This window comes from Lates calcarifer, linkage group LG13, assembly GCF_001640805.2.
Source record: "Lates calcarifer isolate ASB-BC8 linkage group LG13, TLL_Latcal_v3, whole genome shotgun sequence".
In the NCBI taxonomy this organism is placed as follows: Eukaryota; Metazoa; Chordata; class Actinopteri; family Centropomidae; genus Lates; species Lates calcarifer.
In genome coordinates, this window is record NC_066845.1 from 11,346,471 (window position 1) to 11,365,563 (window position 19,093).

General features: G+C 45.8%; 1 protein-coding gene across 2 annotated transcripts in view; it reads right to left on the reverse strand.

The window, feature by feature from the left end:
• Window positions 1–13,201, reverse strand: part of setbp1 (SET binding protein 1) — a 33,951-nt gene extending 20,750 nt beyond the window's left edge. Inside the window, exons 1-2 of one of the 2 annotated variants that reach the window (XM_018669057.2) lie at window positions 12,182–13,201; window positions 5,508–6,101 (exon numbers count right to left, since the gene is read on the reverse strand). In XM_018669057.2, coding sequence (XP_018524573.1) covers window positions 5,508–5,942 — 435 coding nt within the window. In that variant the 5' untranslated portion in view covers window positions 5,943–6,101; window positions 12,182–13,201. The other variant, XM_051075363.1, reaches the window with a different exon arrangement.
• Between the last annotated feature and the right edge of the window lie 5,892 nt (window positions 13,202–19,093).

Consider the following 19,093-nt stretch of genomic DNA (forward strand, 5'->3'; position numbering starts at 1 on the left):
TTATTGCTAATCCTAAAAGCTAAAACTATTTTTTGCCAAATATTTGTTGACAATATAAAATGCCTTCATGTTCACTGGTAACCGCTCCCTGACTGAGCCATTGGCATTTCTTTAAGTGCAAGTAGCAGCCTCAGGTCTTCATTAAAATGTAACATGAGCTAGACCGACTATTATAGTCTGCTTGCATCTGCCTGAAGAGGAACAGCAACCCACTGGGAGTGGACACAATAGTGAATGAATAGGGCTTGACCTTTGGGACGGATTGAGAAGATGGTATGTGTGTGTCTGATTGAGAAATTAGCTACAGTTCCAACCAAATGGTCAGCACAAACACACACACACACACACACACACACACAAACACACACACACACACACACACACACACACACACACAAACACACAGACACCAAATCCAGCCCTGAGGGTAAGAAAGCAAAGGCCAGACTCCAGTTGTCTCAACCCTGACCCACTCGCACAAACAAACAATACAGCACACACACACACACACACACACACACACACACACAGAGGCTTACACAACTGTGGAGTCCAGCTATCACCTCGACTTTTGAATGTCCGGCAGGGTCAAAGTTCATCTCTTCTTCTGCCAGCCTCCAGCGTTTCTTTGTGTGGCTGTGTGTGTCTGGATGTGCAAATGTGTGTGTGCATGTGTGTGTGTATGTGTGCTCACTAGGAGTGACCTTGCAGAGTCATTTATTGTGGATACACTGCAGCACCAGCACTACTGCAGAGCTGATTAGGGAGCAATCTTGCTTAGTGTAATGTATTTTTGTGTGTGTGTGTGTGTGTGTGTGTGTGTGTTTGGCGGGAGAAAGGCAGATGAACAGATTGTGTTTTGTCTGGACTTTCTTCAGGTTTGAGGGATATTCAAGAGCTGATCAGAGGTTAGATGCGAGATGTGTGTGTGTGAGTGTAGGTGTCGGTGTGTGTTTCAAATGTGTACGGGGTGTGTATGGGGGTCAGACACAGATGGACAGCTGGTGTTTCAGTGGTGCTAAATCACTCACCCCTCCCCAGCATGCAGGCACACATGCACACATACACACACACGAACACATACACACATGTCCCATCCCCCATCAACCACAGGGAAACGCCCCTTAAAGCATTCCCAGCTCTTACTCTCAAAGACTGCACACTGCGGACACACACACAAACACACACCCACACACACACACCAAAATAAAAGCCTTGTTATTTTCACCACAAAGACAGACACCAAAAAATGTCCAATATGACAGTTTGGTCAGGACATATTAGAGGTGATCATTTCATGTTCTTACACATTCATAAATCAGTCAAGGATTGCTCTCTGTGGGTAAATACAACACTTCACACACAAGCTGACACACACACACACACACACACGCTCCTATTTTATGAGCTCATCAAGTCCCTCAGGTCACCAACCGCCATCTCAGCCAGGGATAAAAAAGCTCACATCAAAAGGCTAACCATTTCACACACACACATGTGCACGTACTGCATGCGCACACACTCGATGTGGCAACTGTGGCAGCATTAATTTCCTTGTGAATGCACTTGACTAACACATAATAATCCCAAACACTGCTGGGAGACCACCAAGCAGCAACACACACACACACACACACACACACACACACACACACACACAGCCAGGGGGACCACCAAGCAGAGGGGCTGTCAAGACAAGATAAGTGTGTGTCTAGCGTCAGGGTTTCTCATACACCCACTAATACAAACACACGTACACACACGTACACACACACACATACAACAACAACAACACACAGCCTGGCCTGGACTCCTGGAAAAGCTCTGGCTTATCTCTCCCCACAGATAGTGAAATGGATTAAGAGCCACATTTGGCACGTCCAGAGAACTGGACAGATAACCAGGAAAACACTCTCTCTAACTGCAATCACTGCTCAACATGATTTGTGTGTGTGTGTGTGTGTGTGTGTGTGTGTGTGTGTGTGTGTGTGTGTGTGTGTGTGTGTGTGTGTGTGTGTGTGTGTGTGAGCGAGAAAGAGAGTGGATGCATTCTAGCTTGCGTATGCTTCCCCATGTGTAGGCATCGGACCGATAACTGTGCGTGTGTACACGTGGGCATGTGTGTCTGGAGGAGTGATGCAGTGGTTGACCCGGGACCCAATCCGTTAGAACACACACATTCATCTTCCAAACACACACAGCGTGCCCAGACAAAGAGCTGTGTGTGAGAGGACGTTCAGCATGTGTGTAATGTCAGCTGGAGACAGAGAAGGGGAGCCCATCATATCCCGTTTATGTGTGTGCGTGGGTCTGTCCCCTGACACAACATGTCTGTTCACTGACCCCCTGGTTATGGATGCCTGCTATGAAGATGATAGGCGGCAGAGATTTCCTTTAAAACTGGCAAATGACATCTTCTCTCCTCCTCCTCTCTCCCTCGTTCACTCATTCAGTACTCCCTACGTAACAGACACAGTAATTTAACTCTATAGTGAGCATTAAATTGGGATTATGGACACTTCTGATTCATTGTTGTTTTGCGTCATCGGTGACAGGTGCTTCTATAAAATGCCACTCGCTGCATTCTGGGATTGCACTATGTGCTACGTTCATTTTACACTCAAATAAATTGGCAGGGGGTAAATAAAGTGCACTATATAGTAAGTAATTTAGGAGACAGTGTGCGTTTAAAACCATGTGTTTTTACACCTTCTAGCTTGTCTCCACTGTTGAATTAGTCAGTTGTGAACGTTTATATAATCCCTATCTGCTGGTACATCCTAGGCTCACTCACATGAATAAGTGAGAGTTTAATTTTATCTTAAATGGAGAAGAGAAGAGAAAAGAAGAGAAGAGAGGTTTGACTGCAGATTTTTATGCTGCTTCAAAAGAAAGAACTGACTAAAACATGGCATTTCCATGTCTTTCTTTGCACCATTCTACATGTTTGCCTACTTATCTGTCTGTCTGTCTCTCCCCTTCTCTGTCTATTAGAGTCAAATCTCTGTCTTAATGGGCATCTATTGTATCCTGCCTCTCCCCCTCCTCTATTCACCACACTACCACATGCACACACACTCCCTCTGAGGGGGCCCCTTAACCAGGCTCTCCATATGCCTGACCCCCACCTCCTTTCTCCACCTCCTCCTCTTTCCACAACCCCCTCTTCTCCTCTCCCCATCTCTTGCTCACACTCTGGCTTCTGCTCTGTTGCTGCTGCTGCTGCTGCTGCTGCCCCACGCTGCCATCTGCTACAAGACAACAGAGGGTGAAAGAGAGAGGAAGAGGGAGAAAAGAGTGGTGAAAAAAGGAGCGAGTAAAGAGAGGAAGACACGAGGGAAGAAAAGACTGGGGGGGGGGGTTGGGGGTAGAGAAAGAGAGGCAGATAAAAGATAAAGAGAGAAAGAGGGAAAGAGTAGATTTGGACACAATACAACAGAGAGCAGAGAGGCTGTCCATCTGCTCCCCCCCTCGCCTCCCATCCCCTCCTGACACACAGCCTCACACACACCACAAAGAGAGTATTTAACCTCAACGCACACACACACAGACACACACACATATGCGCGCACACTCGCACACATGCAAGGAAAGAGAGGGGGACAGAAAGACGGAAAGCAGCCCAGCCTCTCTCTTTAACCCGTTCCTCTCCAGTGAGTCTGCCTGTATTACACCCTTGGGGTGGCAGGTGATGGGTGGAAGGATGTAGAGGGAAGGGGGATGGGGGAGGGTGTGATTGAGGGACAGAGCGTAGGGGATGAAGGGTTGAAACTGATCTGAATCAACACCAACACATCCTCCACTCCCCTCCTCCCCTCATCTCCCCAAACCTCAAACCTCAATAGAGACCAGCTTGCTGCCCCTGTCACTATGACAACCTCTGTCAATCATACTGTAGCAGTGGGTTTCCAAATGGGGACTGATGGCGCAGGATTAAGAATGGCTGCCCAAAACATCAGAGCGCAGGGTTCAGCTCAGTCAGCGTACTCATTGGATACAAACATAGAACATTTTTAGCGGTGAGCGCACATTTTCATACTTTATTTACAGAGAGGTAAGAGCAGGTCTGCTTTGTGGTGGGAATGCACATCCTGCAGACACAACTGGGTGAAACTGTGGCTGTGGATGATGTCAAGAACTGCAGATGACAAAGCATGAAACACCCACGTGTTTTCTTTCCAATTTGGTTGCAATTTTGCATTTGAATCACTTCTCAGTCTTTGAGTGGGTTGGTGATTTCAACCAATGTTCCAATTGTTTGAAAAACCCGACAGACACAGACATAGAGCAGCAATCTTTCTTTTTCAATTTGAGGCACGTCTGAAAGTATGAAACTTTGCGTAGCCAATTTTTTTCCTGTATTGCTCTCCTGTTAATCATCTAGTGACAGCTTTAGATGACACATTTTATGGGTCCCAACCCCAAGCCAGTTATATATATAGAGTGTACAATACACCTGTTTACCACTGGCTTTATGAGACTACAGGTAGCCTTACTGACAGGATGAGCAGCATGCCATCTCAAATTGTATTATAATATTGTATTTCCTTCCATTATCTGATTTTAAAGACCATACGATTTTCTTAATAAAAGGAGTGGGTTTTACAGTCCAGGTCTTTGATGATGCTGATTGGATTTTGAAATGTGAACAGGCCACATTTTTGGTTGCAGACCCCTCTCAAACACTGACCCAAAACAGACATCGAGTGAAGATACAGCTGACATAGTAGACTAGGTTTCAGGTAAAAAAAAAAAAAAAAAAACAATCACGCAGTCCGATTAGCCACCTGAATCTGGCTTAAAACCACAAGACTGAGGCGCAACACGACAAAAACATGGCCCTGCATCATGTTGACAACGTGACGCCTCCGCTCCTGCTGGGCCTGTCGAGCTCTGTGACATCGAGATGGCTGTCAGGTTTGGACACACACAGACACGCACACACACACACCACTGTGTAGGTCAACACACACTGCAAACACTAGATTCCCCCAAGGACCTGTACGTACACAGTGTCACACACACCAAACACCAGTGTAGTGTGTAAAGGGTGTGATGGAGGGAGGGAGGACGGGGGGAGGGTGGGTGAAGGGGCGTGACCCACAAGAACTGATTTCATTAGAGGAGAGGTGAGGAGAGGAGGACAGGAGAGGAGACAGGAAAAGGACTGTGTGTATATGACCACAAATGGAAAGAGCAGACACCAGCTGTCACTTGCTTATGTCAGCCCTATTCTCAGCTCCTATGTGAGTGTGTGTGTTGTGTGGTTGTGTGTGTGTGTGTGTGTGTCACCGTGTGATCTTAGCTAGCAATGACTGGTTTCAATTACGCAGCAAACTTTGACCCTGTGTAACCAAGCAGGGAAAGGAGCTACTGACAGAGAGGTACAGAAAGAGGTGGAGTGTGCGAGAGAGGGAGCGAGATGTTGAGATAGGTTTTTAGTTTTTCACTAAGTCAAAACTCAAACTTATGAAAAACATACTATAAACGAAATGCTGTGTGCTTACCCTCTTTCTGGGGGGTCCTCGTTCTTCCTCCTTCTGGCCCCGCCCAGCCCCAGCCCCACTTCCCATTCGTCCCTGCCGCCCCGCTTTGCCCTCTCCAACCGGAGGCCGGATGGTCATCCTGATCTCTGGCGGGCAAATGTAGTTCTCAAGGCTCTTAGGGGGCTTCTTGGTGCGCTTGGTGGTCTGGATCTTCAGCTTTAGACTTCCTTCCTGGAAACTCGCTTCCTTGATGGAGAACTCCTGTTCCTCCAGAAGCCCCTCCCCCTGCTCCTCTAGCCCCTCCCCTTCGCTGATGGCACCGTTAATCACATCGTCGCCGCGCACCAAACCGATGCCCCCTGCTCCTTCCTGGTCCTCTTCATTTGGCCCCACCCTGCCTCCCTGTAACTCCACCTCTTTGGGTCGGGCCGAGCCAACCAGATCCCTTGGCTCCATCCACACTCCCGCCAGAGCCAGTCAGGATGGGGGGAAGCTGTGGCGGCCAGCCAATAGGAAGCTAGAGAACAGTAGTCTGTCCGGCTGGCTGGTTGTTGTCAATCAGCTACTGGGGTTGGGTTGGTTGTCCCACAGGAACACAGCGAAGCCAGGGACAGTCTGCAGAGAGAGCAGGTGAATGATATGATTAGTAAAAGAAAGGCGACTAAAAACATCCTGTCCTGTCATCCCCATGGCTTCCATTCCAGCGCTGCATCTCAGCACAGGCCTGTCCGCTGTCATTAACATCACTGGCTGCCTGCTGTATGTATGAAGACAAACACACAAGCTCATCACAGAGCCGCAGAGGCGCACTGCCACACTCTCATTTGCATTTTGTACCTCACACAAACAAACTCATTTTTAGACACCCACTGCCACTCACTCTCCCCTCTCCCTGCTCTCATCTTTACTCACTCTTTGCTAATCTTCCCTCCCTCGTTTCGTCCCTCGTTCTATCCCCACGACAGATCTGAAGCAGAGCCGCACAGACACGAGAGTGATCAGTGCAAAATAAGACATTCCTCTTCTCTGCTCTAAAACCAGGCTGAAGTTAGCCTGAGGACACAAGACAGAAAAAAAATGAAAGAAGCTGACTTCTGTTTTTTTTCTCTCTCTCTCTCTCTCTCTCTCTCTCCCTCTCTTTTCACTAGAGCTGGGAAGAAGGGAGGGAATCACACAGGGGGAAAAGAGAAGGGAGCAGAGAAAGACGGAGGGAAGGAATCTAAATTCTTTCCCCAGATGTGGTTTACGAGCTGGTCTGGAAAAACCAGCGTCTGAACTGTTTTACACACGCATGCAGCGGCATTGCTGCGCACATGCACGAAAAACTCTATACACTTATGCACATAAATACACACACAAATGACAGTGTTGCTGTCACCGAGTACACTTCTGCACCCCTGTCACTACAGTATTTCTGCTCTCGAGAGAAGAGGTTGCGGTAGCCATTGCTCAGAGGATTCAGGTCTTCATTTTGTGGATCATTACACATGCAGGCGCAGATATATGTCACATACTTACGCTAACACACATACGCACATATGCACTTACGCAGGCTCACTTACACACAGGCGTATAAACAGAAAGCAACCAAAACAAACACTGGACTACACTTCTCACTACAGCTCCAGGGAATCCCATCAGTCAATATGACATGAGGCATGACTGAGCTGGAAGTGGGGAATGCTGTCTCACACACACTGAGCTTCGACTGACACCATTTACACTGATGTGAACCCAGTCTAGACCACTACCTGCGGACATGACTCAAGTGAAAGCTTACTGCTTGCTGCAGACTTACAGTGACCTAAGAGCACAAAAGGTTTACAGCATACACTGAGAATTACCCACCTCCTACCCCCTGCTAATACACTCTCTGACACGGTTACTGTAGGCATTTTACACTATCTACTGTATGTGTGTGCTTGTGTGCGTACGTTTTCTCTGTGTGCACTCCTGTACCAGCCCACGCTACTGTACTAACAGCTGATCCCCATCATAATACCCAACAGGCCTCACAGCACATGCTTACAGTGTGATTGAATAATCATAATCCACAGCGGTATTTCAACAAACTCGTCAGTGTGAGATTGCACACAAACACTGTCCTACCCGGTGGTCAAAGGGCATTTTATTTTCTACTGCATTCGCTACATTAAATAAAAATGAAAAGGCTTGTTTCAGTGAACCTTCTCTTTAGCCAAAAGGTTTGCCAATCTGAAACCACAGTCTTTCAAAGACGGCTCATAAGGGATACTGATGTAGGTTTTGGTAGCTTCATGGTGGTGAAGTATGAAAAAGACTTAAAGGACCATAACGGTGGTTTTGCATGTTTGAGCTTTTGAACTCCAGATCACTTATGGCTGAGCTTATGCTGCCAGCCATTTTCCAATTTTTGTGTCAAAGGTACATTATTTTTTACATGGTAATACGTGGTTATACGAATATTACATGGTAATATGTATCTTGACACAAGGAGGGACTCTTCTGAAAATGATTTCTTGTTGTTGCCTTCAAGATATTTTCCAAAGCTGAGACCTTTAATCTTAGCTGCCCAGCCACAACCTATTTAATACATGAAACTATCAATTCCCATTATCCTTTTTACACTGTAATTTGAGTTTGCTCAAAAAGCTTTTTGGCAATGTGAAATCTCCAGTGTCAAAGCCTCCTTTAACACTTCCAATAAAAAAGACTCTTTAAAACATTCTTTCTTACTGCACCACCACACAACAACAAGGGTTATATCAATAAGTAACACTGACACTGATAATAAAGAGTTTAAAATTCAGTTTGATGGATTACCTATCTCAGAAAAGTCTCTGAAAGATGATTTTCACACCCCATTAAAATGAATGATCCCAGTCCCGGCTGCCTGGAAGTTTGGGAAATGAGTCCAAAAACTTATGATATATTCTGGAAAATGGTCAGCAGTAATGTACAGCAAAAGGCGATTTGCATTTAATGGGCTGAAACATGCAAAACCACCACTGCGGTCCTTCAATAACTTTTAAAGTATTCAAAGTTTTATGGGGATAACCAAAAGAAAGACAACGAGTCCGGGCTTGGTCCCAGCCTGATCGCACAGTGCCCACATGACCCTGTTTGGTCCTCCAGGATCCTCCCAGTCCCTAATGTCAGCTTGGTGACTCGCCCTAATGGCATGTGTGAAAGCCACCCTGTCTGTCATGTGACTGTGGACAATGACAGGAAAAAAAGACAGCTGCCAGCTACAACATCACACACATATAGACACACACACATACGCACACACATCAAAAAGAAACTTATCCACATTGGGTGGTGCTTTTAAGACTCAGATCCCCCTCACAACTACAACCCAGTATGACAACAAAATGGCGTCATACATCAGCACAACCTTCATTCTGGGCCATTACTGTGTAAACTACTTAGCTGGGTCATGACTATTCCTCCTCCCTCCCTGCTCGGTGCCCTAAGCTGTGTTAGTTCTCTGTTACTGGCAGACAGGCTGAGAGTTTATGTAAGACTGACCCCTCCTCGGGCCTCCCTCGCCTAGCTAGCCTGAGCCTCACTGTCTCCTCTCTCTCGCTCTCTCTCTCTCCTCTCTCACTCTTACACACACAAACACACTGACACACACACACACACATACACACCTCGACTAGCCTCAGACAGCAGGGTGATTGTGAGAGGCCAGACTCACTGCATAAATAGCTTTATTATGTTCTCAAAACTGCCAGCGCTAACCAGCTTCCCTCTCAAATAGCATAAGGTCATTCCCTGTGCTGGATGCGAAAGGCTGTGAATGAGACGCTCCTCCAACATTTCACCTCGTCCTTTGAAAAACAATTATGATAAAGCATCAATAATGGAATACAGATGGACAGGACAGAGACACTGAATGATACAGACACAGAGACAAAACAGAGGTAGGGGAAGAGTCTGGGTGTGAGCGAGAAACACACAGAGAGAGGGAGAGAGAGAGGGATGGCAGCAGAAACACAACCTTTTAAGGCTGCATACCCAGCAGCCCAGTGCCTGAGGTGGACTCACAAATAGCTCATGCACACACAGACAGATGCGCACTCTCACACACACACACACACACAGGCTCACACATTCACACATCCACAAGCACACCAAACGCCCGTGTGATTGCACAAGGTGAAGAGTCTTTTTTTCCCCTCTCTCTCTCTCTCTCTCTCTCTCTCCTTTTCTTTGATGTGAGAGTGTAGTAGGGGCTCGGCCATCCCTGGCTGTAGATGAGTATCTCAGAGGGATGATGAACATTGTCTGTCTGCCATTTTCATTTTTCATTTATCTCTTTTTCTCTTTTATTCCTGCCCTCTAGTGAAGGGGCAATCATGTAAACCAATGTTTCTAGAAGGATCCAATCTTTGGTTGGAGACAAATCAAAAGGAATGGCCCCAGCTTTCTAGCACTTCCAAACCCAGTGGGCACGAGTATGAGTATTCAAACTGGAAGTCTATTAGTCCCCTGCCTCAGTGCAGAGCAAGGTGAAGGAAGCCATCTTTTTTATCCTGTCTACATCAAGGAGCTTTTTTTTTTTTTAGGGAACTTCTATTTGGATATGCAGAATAAAACCTTTCCTCGCCCTTTCAGGTTCAGCATGGATGGCTCATGCATGTGTTCAGCTATAGGGCAGCTAGAGGTACAACCATAAAGTACCATGTGCGGAACAGCCATAATAGAAAATGATGGGCTTGCAGCCGCTCCCCCGTGCAGTCCCGCACGCACACACTCCTCCTGGATGAGCCATATGCCAGGTAGCACTAAAACCATCCTCACCTAACTACCCTGCAGAAGCAGATGAATGTTAAACCATTTTAACTGCAGCAGAAGCCACAAAATGGCTGTCAGCAAAAACACCTCCCCTGCTCCCCAACTGTCTTCCTCCTTCCCTTTCACCTCACCCCCCACACCCCCACCTCCCCCAACCTCTGTTTTCTCCCCTCCTCTCTGTGCTACCTCTTCTTTCCCTTACCCTCCACCTCCTACCTCTCCCTCTCTTCCTCCGTCTCTCCTCTCTCTCTCTCTCTCTCTCTCTCTTTTTTCTGCGCGCTCTGCCAAAAGGTGCTCCAGTGCTGATATTCTGCTAAGAGAGCCTGCCAACAGTTAGATTTGTCCTTGGATCCCGTTCACATTCCCTCCTCCCCTTTCTCTGTGATCCTATTTCGACCCGAGGTATCCAGCTCAGAAGGGGATACACCTAATCGATTTCTCATGCTTTAATTTAAAGGTGGCATGGGCATCTCATTACCTAATAGAGAGGGGGTGGGGGGTGGGGTTAATAGCCTGCTTCATACTTTTACGCCACAAAAAACGCTGCCGGAGTTTCGACTCCCACAAACCTGTTAACAAGACAAGATCGATGGTTCCATCCGAGCCTGAATCACTTCTATTATCCATCCCTCAAACCCATTTCTTTCCACCTAGTCACGCACTTCTCTTACAATTGCCTCTCTTCTCGTGCCCTTGGTTCTTCTTTTTTATCCAGCGCTCATTTCTACACCTTCATTCCCACATATCCCAGACACCTGACCATTTTCCACACTTTCCCCTGACTCATTGAGGCTTGTCTGTTTATGTTCCGGTGCTGTGGTTGTGATTGAGGTTTCTGGGTGCTGCTGATAACAGTGGGGTATTGCCAGTTACTTGCAGCCCTCACCTTCCTCCACACAGCCAAAGCATGGCCAGTCACTTTTGGCCACACTGTCTCTGACAGCCACCTTCGAGCCACGTGAAACCAATCAGCTATTGATAGATGCGTGTAGCGAAGTGGAGGAGCGCTGGCTCTTACACTGGATGCAACGTGGAAGCTACATTTGTATGGACACTGGCATCTCTCAACTGGTAACTATGGTGGCATGTGTAGATCAAGAATGAATGCAAAGTCACAAATGAAACACGCTCTCTCGCACGCTGAGCCCGCCTCGGCTTGCAACTTCCAAGCACTTGGCCTCATCCATGACACATTCATCCCTCTCTAGCCTCTGTAACCCTACCAGAGCTGACAGAAATAAAAACACCACATCCAAATAAAAAAATCTTTCAAGAATTCTCCCAGTTAAATGTGACATAACCCATGACAGGCTGAGGAAGTAACAACCATCTGCCTGCTGCATGTCAGAGACTGTGATGCTATGTGATGGACTATCAATGTCAGTGAAGATACAGGAGGTCCACCCCAGGAGAAAAACACATTTGAACTAAAGAGCGTGAACAGCAGTGGCTGAACTGCTCCTTGATCAGTGTGTAGTGGACACTTCATCCCATTGACCTAATTAGCTGTTTTATCTTACTGCCACCTAATTACTAAGGTATAACACGGTAATAATGAATGGAGGCTGAGTGGCACAGCATTGCTTGGGGTGGTCTGGTGGCTACGTGTGTGCGCGCGTGCGTGCGGCGATGTGAGTATACGTGCACGCGTGCGTGTGCTGAGTCGAATTTGTTGGCATGTGACTACAAGAAATTTCACATATTTCATGTCATACAAGGAATTAAAGAAATGGCACAGACAACATGCAGAAGGCTACAGGTTAAGGTGGCATGTAAATAGCAAACATGAAAGGCGCGCACACACACATACAGATACACACACAGCAGCTTGTAACATTAATAAAAACATTAAAACATATACAAGAGAGGTGTATTCAGGTGTGGAATGTGGCCAGTCAACCGGGGCTACTTACCCATGTCTAATGTTGTCACACACTCGGCTCTAACGTGTAAATATTTTATCAAGATCATTTACAATCCATTTAGACACATTTTAGACAAGCGACGGATGGGATGACAGCCTCCTGGGGAGCTGTCAAACGGTGCCAGAATATATGTATATATTTTTTGACAGAAAACCCCGAGGAAAATGGCGTCAACGGTGCTTTGGAAAGAGAGAGAGAGGGGGGAGAAAAAAAAAAGCGAAAATAGGATTTGCAGCCGATCTGATGACAGAAGCAAGGTAGCCGCACCACGGGGAAGATAAGAAAAAAAATCCAATCGGAAACTTGGCGCTTATGTCCAATCCCTCGCAGAAATAAGATCTTTTTTAGAGGCTCTCGCGAAATTGACTCGCGTGGTGTTGGTGGTGGCGGTGGTGGAGGAGAAGAGCCGCGACGGTGCAGAGTGCGTCTCCGATTGCCTTGCAAGGATCGCTGGTCACTCGGGGAAGCTGCACGGTGCTGAGATCCCTCGCAAATCCGCTACTCTGTTGGTAAGGGGTGGGGGTGGGGGGGGGGGTTGGAGGTGGAGGGAGAGAAGGAGGCGGCGGGGTGGGTGGTGGAGGTGGTGGGGGTGAGTAGCACTATTGCTGCAGTCAAAACAAGCCCGCATCCGACTACAAGCCCAAATCCAGCCAGCCCCGGAGGAAGGGGGTGGAGGGGTGAGGTGGGGAGGGGGGGGAGAGGGAGGTTGAGAGGAAAAATGTCCAGCGACAAGACCGCGCTTTTCAGCCGTCAGCGCACAGAGGACAGAGGAGCCGAGGCAGGAGACGGTGGTTCAGGTCGCTTTTTGTCGCCGGTTGCATCGGATCAGGGTTTTCTCTCTCTCCCCCCCTCTCTCTCTGCTGTCCTCTCTCTCTCTCTCCCTCTCTCTCTCTCTGCTGCCGCTTTCTCTCACTCACTCTCTCTCTGCTTTTCCGATCGGTGAATGTCAGGTCCCGGAGCCTGGTGTCTGGTAATGATCTCACCCAGCAGACTGAGAGCTCTGGCCGAGCAGAGAGTAGAGAGGAGAGAGAGAGAGAGAGAGGAGGAGGAGCGACATCGCCTCCACCTGGCAGCAAACACGCTCAGCGCGTCTCCCTTTTGCACCCTCCCCGCTTTTAATTCCCAGGACCCTCTCCTGCACGGTGTTATTCTAATGTAATGCAAAAGGAGGGAAAGCAACATCTGGCAAAGGGCTTAGTTGTTTTGACTGAGTCTCTGCTGGTGTTTTGCACTTTTTTTCGTCAGGTTCAGAAACGTGCCTGCATACACTGAAACTTTTATGAAACCTATAAAAATTATAAATCAAGTCTAAATTAACTTTAAAAAATGACATTAAATAGATTATATTTGACCTATTCAGGTGCAGTTGAGCAGGATGTGTACTTTACCAACTTGGAAGCTTTAACTCTCATTTGTTCAGTCTCAAAACTACTCCTCTGCCAGATCACCCAGATAACAGTTGGATGCAACCAGGAAGTCCTCACATCCCTCTCGGCGATCCTTCATCCTTCTTGGTAAATTTCCAGGGACCTCCCAGAATAATTAGGAATAATTCAATTGAAGTTTTATTTATAAAGAGAAAGAGCCTCACTTAACTTTAGATTCTGTTCCAGAAGCAAAGACAGCAGCACCACATAGAACATAAAACATGAAACAGAGAGTTTACTACACATAGGTTATAACACAGACTCACAATTAATTAGATAAAATATTAAGGTTTACAAAAGACAAACACATGGATTATGTAAGATTGCTAAAGAATAACAGTGTTCATTTAACCTAACAAAAGATAAAAAGAGATACAGAGTAGATTTAAAGTCATAATACATAAAATAGATTCATAAAATCCAGAAAGTGGTGAAACTGATAATCACATTATGAGCCTGTCCTATTCCAGATAATTCACATAAATAGTTAAGAATCACTGACAGCTAGATTGGCTTTCCTCCAGTTCAAAGAGAACGGATTTATGAATATGAGAAAGAATATGTTCAGTGGTTCCACTCTCCTCATCTCCAATAAACAGCCCTGTCTGCTGAGTCATAACTAAATACACAAATCTTATCAGATGTTGCTCTATTGCATGTCCCCAGGGGAGTTTTGAAACATAGTATGAGACATTCTGCAAACCCGTGGGCTAACACATAAATAAAGTTTAGCACCTTTGTCTTAATAGGAAATGGTTTGCCAATAAACCACAACTACTGGTATGACTTGAGATTATGTTATTTGACATGCAGGGTATAATTAAGTCCAATTGAATGTGCAGGGGGGGTTCAGAGAGACAAAAGTTGTCTTAACACACCCCGCCAACTCACTTTGTTTCGGAGGAAGACAAGGTGGATGTGTAAGTGGAGCTGAGTGGGTGAATAATGGCAGATTAAAGCATGGGTGTGTACTGTGTGTGTGTGTGTGTATGTGTATGTGTGTGCCCATGTGTGCTGGTGCTTTCCCCTTAATATGTCAAATTACAGCAGGGTGGAAAACCTACATCAACCAGCCATGAACGAGCCACCAGTTGTTCCATTAATTCATCATTGTCAGAAGTTATGTTTGTATCGTGTCTCCATGCAAAACTTGACCTTCCTTGTATGGAAAACATCCTTTAACATTAACAAGCAATGCAAATGATGTCAGATGACCTTTCTCTCTGTGGTGCCCCACAGTTACTAGCTGTTACTCATCCCTGTCGTGTGTGTATGTGTGTGTGTGTGTGTGTATGTGTGTGTGTGTGTGTGTGTGTGTGTGTGTGTAGAGCACCCACTGGGAGATATTTCATTAGCAGAGGAGATATTTCTGATTGTGAGCTCAGTAGCATGTAAACACTCTGCACAGTTTTAAACTTGTAGTTAAAAATCTGCAATGCTATCAGCGGTTTGGGTGTTGTTGCGTTTCACTTCCCCTGCTGTGGCACACTGACTAGATTCACACACGTGTTGTGTGTGTGTGTGTGAGTGTGCATGTGCATGTGTGTTTGTGCATATAAGTGTGTGTAGAGTCTCTATTTCATTGGGAGTGTTTTCATAACAATGCCACAGCAACTCTTTATTACCCATTTGCTCATTTCTCCACTTACGGGCACGGGGCCAGCATTGTATTACTGCATGTGTGAGTTTGTGTGCATTTTACTTACTTTACTATCTTTATGAGGACCAAATGCTTTGACAATGATGGAAAGTTGAGAAAAATACTTTCAAAATGGTAACATTACTATTGTTTCTAGGTCTGATTTTAATTCTGTGTTATTTCTGGGCCTGAGGTTCAATGAATGAATGAAGACTTACACAAATGGAAAAGATTATGCTGCACTCTTGTACAGGCATTAGGCTCAAGTTTATAGTTATGAGTTAAGGCTACACTGAAACTTAGGTTAATTTGGGGGGTTGACTTTAGGGTTTTGGAGAGGACTCTGACTCTAAAATAAATTTTAGGACCTCACAAATATAGAATCACAAATGTGTGTATGTGTGTGTGCGTGTGTGTGTCTATTGATTTGGGATGTGTGCAAGAATACAAAGAGACCCCTGAGAGTGAGGGGTCAACAGCTGCTCCCCAACAACCAATCAATTGCAGTGTATCAGTAAACATTACACACAAACACACACACACACATGGACACATACAGAAGGCACTCTGTTCTCGAATCTGTTGCCATGGATACCAGATACAGGCAGCCAAGAGGGAGCAGTTTTCCAGCTTAAACTGTAAATATTGAATTATGATGGGGAGGAAAGAGACAGCAGTGCAGGGCAACGTTCCTGCCTGAATGATCTAAATATCTAGATAATCCTTTCATCTCCATTCACCGCTACAGGAAATCTGGAGCGTCATTCATGTTCATCAAGTTCAACATAAAAAGATCAATCTGTCTTCCTGATCCAGCCATTTATCTAACTCCTCTGCTGCAGACTAGAGAGCTGCCCCCATTCCTTCATCTCCCCCCTGCCTTTTTGTCTGGAAGATCTTCATTCCCTCAAGTGGGACGCAAAGTAAATGCTTCCCCATGCCTGATTTGCGATACATAAAAGAGAATCTCATTCAAAACCACTTTACCAAATGCTAAGGCTTTTATGTGGCAACAGTGCCTCTGTGGTTTCATCGATGGAGAGAGAGGAGATTGAGATGAAGAGGTGAGGAAGGAGAAGAAAATGAGTTAACAATTAATAAATGTTTTAAGTGGGGCCACTGGAGAGAAAGAGTGAGAGAATGACAGAGAGAAGAAGCAAGGAGAGGCTCTGAAGGTGGATGTCAATAATTGGTTTGCCGTCTTTATGAATAATATAAGCCGTGGAGTCAGCACAGCTAAAATAATAATAACACACTGATATTCATAACAAAGCTACGGCACTTGACTGCGCCGGGGAAAGAGAGTCAGTGCGCTAACCTTGAGCTGACATTGCGAGCAGGAGAGACTCATGTTCAATCAATGAAGGGCTTTTCTCAGGGAGTCCACTAATCTCGCAGGGCAAAGGAGGGTTCATCAGAGCTGAGAGACCCCTGGGACTGACAGAGGTAATGGGGTTATAGCTGAGAGACAGAGCGAGGGAGAGGGAGCGTGTGTGTATCTGTCAAGACACACAGTAAAAGCATGCAAGGGATATACAGTTGTGGGTGATAACGTATACGTGCATGTTGCAGATACAGATGTGTGTGTGTGTATGTGTGTGTGTGTGTGTGTGTGTGTGTGTGTGTGTGTGTGTGTGTGTGTCAGAAGGAGCACTAGAGTGAGAAGTTAATGGGACGTGTGACAAGGTTGATTACTGAGGCCTCAGTGATCTGGCTGGGTTAATGAAGTAAATGACTTCTTGGAAAACACACCACTGGGGTTATCTTCACCTCCTGATACACTCAGATAAACCAGAGTGGACTTCTCTTCTCCTTCATTTACCTCCCAAAGGCGACTGGCTTGAACACCCTGCTGCCTTTAGTTGCATAATACGCATTCAGTGTATTCATCCATCCCGGTTCACACATCCTCTACCTGTAATCTGTTGTATTTCCTTACTGTAGTCTGTTAAATAAGACAAAACACAGGACACACATAGACTGCATATAGAAATGAATTAAAACAGAGCCTGTCAGCTCACAGTGTACAGCCTCTATTAAGGACTAAAGTGCCCACTTGCAGTTTGCACATGCAGCTATACTTGCATAAAGAATGCTACACACACACACACACACACACACACAAACAAACAAAGGGAGAGAAAGAGTTATTGCAAGACTTTGTTCTCCATTTGTGACTGAGATAGAGATTCTTCTAATGAGAGCGATAATGATGTCTGAGAGGAAATGTGGACCGGAACAAAACATCAACGCAGATGGGAGCTAAGACAACAACAAAGACTAGCCTAAATGCAGTTGACTGTGGACTCCCCGCTGGCTCCCCCGTCTACGTGAAGAGATGACACTGCTGCCCATCCCCCTGCTACTTATGGGGACATTATCATAATGTTGTCTCTGTATGAGCCAAGCTATCAAGTGGGCTCATCTTGAAAGTCCTCCACGAGGCCCGGTGTACGCTGATGCTTCAGATGCTGGAGAAAGACACTGGTGAACAAAAAAAAAAGAAAAAAAAATCTGCCCTAATATTTATTCAAACTGACAGTTCTGGCATCTAACAATGCAGCCCAGGACTGACAGCACCAATTTGACGAATCTTTGCGTTGGTTGTAAACAAACGGCAGAAGAGGAAGATAATGATAGTCCTTCTGTTTGTCCTTCTGCTTTCTTATTGTCTTGTCACTGCAGACATCTGCAAAGAATAAACGTGAAATGGGCAAAATGAATCATGTTGTGGACTGTGTGTGGTCGATGTCTTGCAATGAGCTAGAGTTGGGTTCAAATCCTGGCTTTCTGTGCCATACTGAGCAGGGAGACTCAGATTAAGAGTGGGCATTGTCTATTAGACACATGAATAATGAATAATTAGTTCTCAGAAACAGATATTGTTTGTCACGGCTTGTGTGAACCTTCACACCTCAAACATCCACCCTACAACATCCTGTTGTGTTATAACTGTGCATGTGGTCAGATACAGCTGCATTTGAGTGGGTGCATGTGTGTGTGTGTCTGTGTGTATGTGTGTGTGTGTGCACGCAAGTGTGTATACGTGGGGGGGTGGGGGGTGGGGGGGGCCTATGTGAGAGAGTCAGACACAGAAACAAAGAGGAAAACTCCCTAGATGACAGAACGCTGCCACTTCCCCTGAGACTCTGTGAGTAAAATAAAGACAAAGGCATACAGCAGGTGTATGATACAGCACTGACTGTGATAGCGCTGAATCATTCATCACTTGCACATTCAGTCAGTGCATCAAAGTTCCTTTTAAACTTTGTCCTTTCAATGTAATGACCTAATAGAGGGCACAGAAAGGACTGACTAACTAAAACAGAAACAGAAGGGATTCACCTTTTCAACATGCTTGAGGCTTGCTGAAGCTTTTGACTGTTATTTCCTCTCAGAGATGGCCGTTCCTCTTAATTTTTTTACTCTTTCCTTGTATTGTGACATGGCATGCATGATTTGTAGGTGGTAGTGGTGGCTTAAAGCAGATGTGATTGTTTAGTTGTGAGTTTGTGTAAATGAATAAGAACAACTTTTAGATTTTTTTCATCTTGGTGGTCACCCGAATGCACCTCTTTTTCAATCTCTTTTAAACTGGCCAGATTATTGTAGGTCTACAATCAGTGTACAGTATCTCTGGGGGAGAACGAAGTAGCCACATAACACACATGTACATGTACATGCACACGCAAAAAAGACACCTGGCCTGCATTTGTTGTTTACTGTACATCGTGTGAACACTGTCCCGTCTGAAGCTGCTTCCCAGCAGCAGGATGTGGTGGTGCGACACGTCCTCGCTCAACAACACCCACTTCCTATGAGTTTGATAAACAG